At 53.0% G+C, this 8,757-nt stretch overlaps 1 protein-coding gene across 1 annotated transcript; it reads right to left on the bottom strand.

Moving 5' to 3' along the window:
- Positions 1 to 1,597: 1,597 nt before the first annotated feature.
- On the bottom strand, positions 1,598 to 3,798 carry LOC113880938 (cathelicidin-3). Its single transcript, XM_027523627.1, has 4 exons — positions 3,545 to 3,798; positions 2,815 to 2,922; positions 2,583 to 2,654; positions 1,598 to 1,991 (listed from the first exon to the last, which is right to left on the bottom strand). Exons 1-4 carry the CDS (start codon positions 3,740 to 3,742, stop codon positions 1,839 to 1,841), a joined length of 531 nt encoding a protein of 176 aa, XP_027379428.1. The 5' UTR covers positions 3,743 to 3,798; the 3' UTR covers positions 1,598 to 1,838.
- Positions 3,799 to 8,757: the final 4,959 nt, after the last annotated feature.

Here is an 8,757-nt window from a genome sequence, read left to right as displayed (position 1 = left end):
CTCCAATAAAAATAAATAAATAAAAGAAAAACAAACAAACAGCCTTTCCAGTGGCTCTTCCCAAGTTTTGACATCTAGTGTGTGCTTTGGAAAATAAAGACATTGCTACTCAGTTTCATCAACAACGGCGGACTCCAGTTACGTGTTCTGGTACCAAATCTCTTCCCTGCAGCTCTCATTGTCTCAGCAGCACAGACAGGACCAGGCGCCACGGAGCTTGGGAGGCATCAACACACTGGCAGGAACGTCCACCGTTTTGAGGCTACCAGGAGTTTGACGAGCAGCTAAAAAAAATTCCTGACCATTTTACAGTTGGCTCTGGCAAGCCTGTATCACTGACACAGACACAACAGAGCCCTGAGTTGCCCTGTAGGGTTTCCTCTCACAGTGAGAAGCGATGTAGAGTGACGCATGAACTTTCCTGAAATCAGCCCCGCCTACTCACCAAGAGGAAGCAAACCTGACAGATAACAAAGCACACCCTCTGTGAGATCCTGCCCTCTGTACCTCTGAGAGAAAGGAATCTGTGTCTTGACCCAGAAACAGACCTAAGACAAGTGTTAGCGGAAGTAGTTTGTTTGGGAGGCAATTCCAGAAAGGTCCAGCAGGGATGTAGAGACGGGAGACAGGGCAGGACCTGAGTCCGAAGAGTACGTTCAATGAAGAGGTCACTGAAGTGCACAGAACCTCAGACAGAGGTGTGATATGTCTGGGAGTGGGCTACCGCAAGGACTAAGGAAGAGGAGGTGTTTTTCCATCAAGTCCGCTCAATGGTTAGTTGAAGCTGCTCCCTGGATTCAAACTCCCCAGTGCTTCCAGTCTGCCCCAGGGCAAAGGTCAGCTCGAGAGTGGGGAGTGAGCAGGACACAAAGAGTGTCTGAAACACACAGGCAAGTAGACATGTGACCTGTTTATCATTCTGTGCCTCTCACCCTCATGCAGAGCTCTTCACCCCAGTGAGCAGGATGTGTCTATTTAATGGTGCAAATTTTTATACCGTGTGATCCTTAAGCACAAACCCACCACTGAAATCTGGGACCAGGTAAGGAAACACAGATGTGTCTCAATGCCATAGGAAAAGGCAAAAGGAGTGGGCTTTTCCAGAATTAAATTTGTCAAGAGCAGGTGGGACATTCTGGACATTGAACTTTCCAGCTCAGCCCTGAGACTGAACTGTGACTCTGTGAGTGTTTAACAAGGTGAGAAGCCTGGCCCCTCATGGACTGTCAGCTCCATGAGAGCTGGAGCAGCATTCCCACCAGCACTCCACACACAGCTGGTCTCCGTACATCCTACTGGGTGTTAGAGGAGGTGTTAGAGGGTGGGTGAAGGGCTCGCGAGGGACCCGAGGGTGGAGACGCCGTCCTGGAGCTCCTGGGGCTGCTGCCCCTCTTGTGCCCTCCTGGAAGGAACAGGGGCCTCATGCTTCTCTGTGTTCACAGGAGTGATCTCACACACACACAGATACACACATGTGCATAGACACACACGCATACACAGACACACACACACACACACACAAAGGAGGCCTCTCAGGCTTAAGGACTCGGTCTCAGTAAGTGTTAAGAGGTGAGAAAATTGAAATTGAAGGTGGGGGAAAGTTGTCTTCACCAGAATTTATTTTTCACCGTCCAAAAGTCTAAGCCAAACAAATCAGACCCTTAGGACCCTTCTGTGGACTCAGGATTCATCAAAATTCTTTAATGGGTGTGATGTCAACCAATTCTTCACTGTTTTCCGGGAAACCTTGGAATGGGAGATGTCAGCAGGAATGGATATGGGCTCGGCGCTGGTCTTGGCCGTAGTGCTAACCTTGATGTTGGCGTTCCCAATGATTTTCACAATGGCCTTGGAATTGGCCTTGGCCCAGGCCGTGGGAATGGCAATGGCCTTGGAATTGGCCTTGGCCCAGGCCGTGGGAATGGCAATGGCCTTGGCCTTGGCCTTGGCAAACGTGGTGGCCGGGGACGAATTCTCCTGACACTCTGAAGCTGTAAACCATGACAAAACAGATTTGTTGTGGGACTGGGCAAGGGTCAAGACAAGATCCCTCACTTCACACCTGAACAGCCCTCTAACTGGGACACCACGAGTGTTGGGCCCTGTTCACCCTCTGGCTGTTATCGTTGAAGCATATGATTGAACCCCTATATACAGAGACCTAGGGAGAAACAGGTCCACAGACAACATAGGGCTTCCAAGGTTCACAAGCCCATCCTAGTGAAGCTGGATTAGAGCAGCAGATTAGAGATCATTACTGAGTCGATTCCTCTCAACTTCAGCCCAGTCAGAATCCCCTGTAGGACTTGTGAAAATAGAAATGGCTGGACTCCACCCCAGAGTCGGATTCAGGAGCTCTCAGATCTGAGAATCTGTCTCATGTCAGTTCCCGGGTGGGGACCGCATTACAGAAACACTGCTCTAAGTGATGCAGAGCCAGGGCTGGAGACCTGGGACTGGGGAAGGAGGGGTCCAGGTAGAAGGGCCTTTCTCTACCCTGGATGGGGCAGCGGGTCATCAGTCCAAAGCATGCTCCACACTCTACCCCCTAGAACCCTCCAAAACCAGAAGGGGCCACTCACCTCATTACAGTTTAAGTCAAATAGGTCATCGGACTGGTCCAGGGTGATTGTCCCCACACACTGTTTCACCAGCTGGAAGGAAAGTTCAAGGTCAAACTGGAACCACCAGGCCATAACTTTCCAGGCTAACCCTACTTCACACCCCAGGGGCTGGAAATCTTCCCTGAAGGCCCCTGCTCAGCTCCCTGAGAAGCATTGATCCCAGCCCTCAGCTTCCAGACCCCAGGCTCACCCCATTCTCCTTGAAGTCACACTGCTCCGGGGGCTGCGGGCTCGTCCTGGGGCACACAGTCTCCTTCACCGTGAAGCTTGTAGGCTTTCGAGCTCCCCGGTCCTCTACCTAGTCAACGATCAAAGTGGGGAGACTGAGCTCAGGCTCATGTTTCCTTCTCTGATCTGTCTCCTTGCCCCCCACCTAGATGGCAGCCTCTCCAGCCCCCTGTGTGTCCTGCCCTGGGCTTGGTGCTGGGAGCACAGGGGAGGGGACAGAGCCCATGCCCAGCCTCACGGGCACACAGAGAGCAGGAGCGGCCCTCACAGCAGCGCTGATGGCAGCGCCTCCCCTCACAGGGGCTGAGGGAGGTCAGGGCCGCCTGCAGGGAGAGCCCTTGTCACTGGAGCCTCCAGGCTGACAGAGCTCCCCCTGGCAGAGAGACATCAAGGTTCAGGTGGGACATTAGCAGGGAAGTCACTCACAGAGCCTGTGACCCCTCCATCCCTGGAGTTCCCAGAAGTTCAGGGAGCCAGGTGTGCAGGGCCCCTGTTCCCACAGCAGAGATGCTAAGGCAGGAAGCCTGATGCTGGGAGAGCCCCAGATCTGGGAAGGTCTCCTGGAAGAGGTGGGAGCCCACCTAGAGGGAAAAGTGCCTTCCTGACAGGAGGTACAGCCTGAGTGAAAGGAGTGACAGTGTGGCCAAAGCAGGCAGGAGAAGGGCCTGTCCCCGGCCCCCTCCACAACTCACGTCCTTGGGAGGCGGGTCTAGCTCCAGGAGGCGGTAGAGATTAGCTTCTGAGGACCGCTCATTGATGCGATCCACAGCACGAAGCACGGCCTCCCTGTAGCTGAGGGCCTGGGCGCTGGCCGAGGGCAGCACTAGTCCCAGCAGCAGCAGCCACAGCGACCAGCGCCCCAGGGAGAGGCTGGCCCTCTGGGTCTCCATGGTCCCCAGTCTGCCTCCTTCCACCTGAGAAATGCTTCTTTTATGCTCAACCTGGGCCTGATGCAAAGGTTCAACAAGGAACCTTCCCCATCCCTGCCCTCTTCCTAGGGTGTGAGCTGGTCTTGCCACAGTCCTTGCTGTTGCCTCATTGGTTTTCTGGGCAGTGGGCAGGGAGGCCCCTGTGCAAGGTGAAGAAATGGTTTCTCCAGCTCTCTTAATACCTCGGCCTCTCTGGGGCACATGGAAAGTGTCACAGTAAGGCTTGCTCAGGTGGGTTGTGCCCTCCAAGAGGGAAGGAGTACATAGTGTCTACATCCCCTCTGACCTCCCTCCACTCCTGCCCAGCTCCTCCCCCCATCTCCTTTCGTCTCAGTGAAGCCACAAGCCCCAGAGGTCAACTTCTTTGTGTTCCAGGCTCTTCCCTAACTACTGTCCACCCTCACACCATCATCTAGGGCTCCTGCCAGCCACTGATGTGGCCACTGACCAGCTGCCTTGAGGCAGGGGCACCACGGTCTGGATATTGATCCTCATCATTGTCCACACCCCAGCCCTGTGGTTCTCAGGTGTCAGGGTGCCCCATCCACCCCAACCACAAGCCACTCAGAGCCTCCTGCTCTCCTCCCATCTCTGCACCTGATGCCTCTGTTTGACCTGTCTTCCAACTTGAGAAGCCTTCCCTGACCTCAACCACACAAGGAAACTTCTCTTGGCTCGCAGAGACTTGAGGACATCCCTTCTGATTTGACCTCAGTGACTCCCTGCTCACTGCTCTGATTGGACACCGAGGGGGAAGCGGGGCCCACTGGGAAGACAAGAGAGCACAGCTGGGAGAAAGAATGTGCCCAAGGGACAGAGGAGTCCTGAGACCATGAAGCCCATTCAAATCCATCACCAGCAGGGAAGCGCCATGTGCCCATGAGGCCCGTGGTGGCTCGTGGACTCAGTTGCCCTGTGGGACCCTTGGGGGCTTGGCCAGCCCACCTTGGAAGGTGGCAGCCTGGATGGATGGTGCTGGTTGCCCACTCAGTCTTGGAGAAGGAAAGAGAGTTGGGCTTTGTGAAACCTGGTTACACAGCCCAGATATTGCTCCAGAGCCACCTTGGTCAAGCTGTATCCTTTTCCCAAGTAAAAGGAGGAAAGGGAGATGATTGCAATAGAAAATAGCGAGCAATACACATGCTTACAGGGTGACTGGTAATCCTGACACCCACCCTGTGCTTTCCTGCCTCTTCGCCTTTGCCTTTGCTCAGACTTCAGACAAGTACCCTTGTCCATCCTCTCTGGATGCAGTGTCGTGTCCTCTGCCAGGTTCAGGCTGTGCCTCCAGGATCCTGCTTTAGTCCTGTGATGCCAAGTGTGAGCCTTCCATGCCTCCAGGATCCTGCTTTAGTCCTCACAGCCTGTCAGAACAGAGCTCTTCTCAGGAAAGACACCACGCCCTTGTCCCCAGACAGGTTGCCCCCAAGTCCACATCCGGTCTTTAGGAAATCCACATACACTTTTCACCCCAAACAAACTCAGGTAGGAGTCCTGATCCTGCATCACCCCCTCCTTTTCTCTTCCAGCTACCCTTCTGGTCCCTGAGAGTCTGGGGCAATCAGAACAGAAACCCTGTTCTAAACAGGGCCCCAGATCTCTGGGAACACCCACCAGCTCTCTGTGTAGATCAGTTGTCAAGGAAAATGAGACCCACAGGCAAATCTTTCAATCAAGGACAACCCCCCTCACTAGGAAATGGCAGACCCAGTGGGGGACCCAATCCCTCCACTGACCCAGCACGCTGTGCACCTCTCGGCAACCAGTGGAGGGCAATTTGGTCCTCCCTCCTGCCCTCTGCAAGAAACAGGGAAGGACAGTTGAGCATCAGGACCCTCTCTCTGCTCAAGGTCTACTTCCTCCTTCCCACTGACCACTTCAGGTGAAGCAAAGAGATGGGGAGGCTAAGTCCTCCTGGAAACTCCTCAGCTAGGCTGGGGTTTCCCAGGCACAGGGTTTGATGAAGCAGATCAGCTGGCAGGAGAGCAGCACCATCCCACCCCCAGGTACTGGGGGGAGGCGGGGGACATAAAACCAACAGAGGCTGCACCAGCCACACCATAGCCAGAGTACTTGGAGGGCATTGGGGTGACTGCTCAGAGTCAGCCTTGAGCCCAGTGATTCCAAGGGCCTCAGCTGAGCCAAGCTCGGGCTCCAAATCTCACCACCACCAAGCACAGCAAACATCCTATCAGCTCCTCTCCGCTGGATCTGGGACCGTGTGACAAGGTGACCTGGGCCCAGGTGGGGGCTGAGCGGGAAGGTGCCTGAGCTTTGCGGAAGAGAACCAAGCTCAGAGCCAGCCCCAGGCAGTGAACAGACTGTGGGGCATGGGTACCATTCCTGTGAGTAGGTTTTTACTGGGGACATGGGTGTAGAGAGGGCAGCTGGGGCCCAGGCCAGACCTGTCAGCAGAGAGACTGAGGGGATGTTCTCTTCCCAGACAGGACCCTGGATGCCTTGGGTACATCAGAAAAGCAAATTCTCTTTCATTCTTCCACCAGGACAAAGACTAGCAAACCCTTAGGATCTCAGGGTTAGCCTCCTGGAGACCACGACCTTCCAGCAGGAAGTGAGCTGAGCCCATCCAGACATGAACTTCTAGGAGGATGGAGGAAGACAGGGCCCTTCACAAGAAGCCCACACACTCCTCCCCGGGTGCCTCTGTGTTCCCTTCCCACTGACTGGCTTGTCCTAGTGGACGTCTTCCATCTGTCCATGAGTGCCCTGGGAAGGTAGAAACACTTCCAGCAGCTCCTCTGAGCTTTTGCCATCTACTACAGATGGTGACTGAAGCCATGAAATTAAAAGACGCTTATTCCTTGGAAGGAGAGTTATGTCCAACCAAGATAGCATATTCAAAAGCAGAGACATCACTTTGCCAACAAAGGTCTGTCTAGTCAAGGCTATGGTTTTTCCTGTGGTCATGTATGGATGTGAGAGTTGGACTGTGAAGAAGGCTGAGTGCTAAAGAATTGATGCTTTTGAACTGTGGTGTTGGAGAAGACTCTTGAGAGTCCCTTGGCCTGCAAGGAGATCCAACCAGTCCATTCTGAAGGAGATTAGCCCTGGGATTTCTTTGGAAGGAATGATGCTGATGCTGAAACTCCAGTATTTTGGCCACCTCATGGGAAGAGTTGACTCATTGGAAAAGACTCTGATGCTGGGAGGGACTGGGGGCAGGAGGAGAAGGGGACGACAGAGGATGAGATGGCTGGATGGCATCACTGACTCAATGGACATGAGTCTGAGTGAACTCCGGGAGTTGGTGATGGACAGGGAGGTCTGGTGTGCTGTGATTCATGGGGTCGCAAAGAGTCGGACGTGACTGAGCGACTGAACAGAAATGAACTGATGCACTGAAAGACAGGAGGGACCAACTCCTGGGGAGAATGAGGGACTGGAAATCAGAATGCAATCTCTTCTGATTCTATTTCTCATTATCCACCTTTCTCCTGATCCCAGGTTCAACCTCAACAGATCCAGGTGGCACTTGCTTTTCTGATTTCCAAAAAACAATTTGGAAGCCAGCAAAAATTAAACCAGAAAAAAAGAAAGAAAAAGAAAGGACTTCCCTAGTGATACAATGGTAAAGAATCCTTCCATCAAAGCAGGAGACACAGGTTTGATCCCTGGTCCAGGGAGATCCCACATGCGATGGGACAACTAAGCCTGTGGCCCCAACTCCTGATCCTGTTTTCTAGAGCCCACGACCCAAAACTACTGAGCCCACGTGCTGCAACTAGTGGAGCCTGCATGCCTAGAGCCGGTGCTCTGCGACACGATAAGCCACCGCAATGAGGAGTCTGCATACCACAACCAGAGTTTAGCCCCCATTCGTTGCAACTAGACAGAGCTGTAGGCCTTCACTGCAAAGCGGTAAGAGACCTGGCACAGACAAAATAAATAAATAAATAGTTAAATTTTTTTAAATGAAAGAAAGAGAAAAAACAGAACAATTTGGGAGAATGGCATTGAAACATGTATAATATATATGAAACGAGTTGCCAGTCCAGGTTCGATGCAGGATACAGGATGCTTGGGGCTGGTGCACTGGGATGACCCAGAGGGATGGTATGAGGAGGGAGGTGGGAGGGGGGTTCAGGATGGGGAACACATGTACACCCATGGCAGATTCATGTTGATATATGGCAAAACCAATACAATATTGTAAAGTAATTAGTGAAGTGAAAGTGAAGTCACTCAATCATGTCCGACTCTTTGCGACCCCATGGACTGTAGCCTACCATGCTCCTCCATCCGTGGGATTCTCCAGGCAAGAATACTGGAGTGGGTTGCCATTTCCTTCTCCAGGAGATCTTCCCAACCTAGGGATCGAACCCGGGTCTCCCTCATTGCAAGCAGATGCTTTACCATCTGAGCCACGAGGGAAGCTCATAAGTAATTAGCCTCCAATTAAAATAAATAAATTTATATTAAAAAAAAAAAACAGAACAAAGTAATTTGGAGATTTTAAAAGCACTTTTCAGACTGCTCACCACAAGCAAAGAACCACTGTTCATGCCTTCAACAGCAAACTGCCCCCCGAGGGGGAACCTCTTTTCAGATACTGACCTTGATTAAAAACATCACACAAGGGAGAAGCTGGGGGCAGGAGGGATTGTGGACTGGATGGGGATGGAGACTGGGAGGACTGATGAGTGGCAGGGATGGGGTGGGCTAGAACTGTGTTTGGTGAGAGCCATGCTGTGTTGGTGTGAAACCCAAGCTCTGCAGTGGGCACAGAACAGATCCCCCGACTGTCCCTGAAGCTGCTGAAGCAGGGGGCTCCCTCCACAGCTCCTTGCCACCATGGTCACCTGTTTGCCCATGGGTGAGCTCATCGAAGTGAGCTTTCCTCCAGTGGCACCAGTTTCCTTCCAGTGAGTGAGGTGCCTGGGGTCCATCCTTTCACCAGTGCAACAGCCCTAACATGAATCTCTGGGACGGTCATGAGGAGAACGCTGTGAGGGGAG

The sequence above is a fragment of the Bos indicus x Bos taurus genome, chromosome 22 (assembly GCF_003369695.1).
Source record: "Bos indicus x Bos taurus breed Angus x Brahman F1 hybrid chromosome 22, Bos_hybrid_MaternalHap_v2.0, whole genome shotgun sequence".
NCBI classification, from domain to species: Eukaryota; Metazoa; Chordata; class Mammalia; order Artiodactyla; family Bovidae; genus Bos; species Bos indicus x Bos taurus.
This window is presented reverse-complemented; position numbering and strand designations above follow the sequence as displayed.

Excerpts from the sequence above, each read along its gene's own strand:
- LOC113880938 (XM_027523627.1), bottom strand. The coding sequence starts at position 3,742 with ATGGAGACCCAGAGGGCCAGCCTCTCCCTGGGGCGCTGGTCGCTGTGG. Across the intron at positions 2,923-3,544 it reads TAGACCCGCCTCCCAAGGAC|GTAGAGGACCGGGGAGCTCG; the intron begins GTGAGTTGTGGA and ends ATCGTTGACTAG. Across the intron at positions 1,992-2,582 it reads TTGACTTAAACTGTAATGAG|CTTCAGAGTGTCAGGAGAAT; the intron begins GTGAGTGGCCCC and ends CATGGTTTACAG.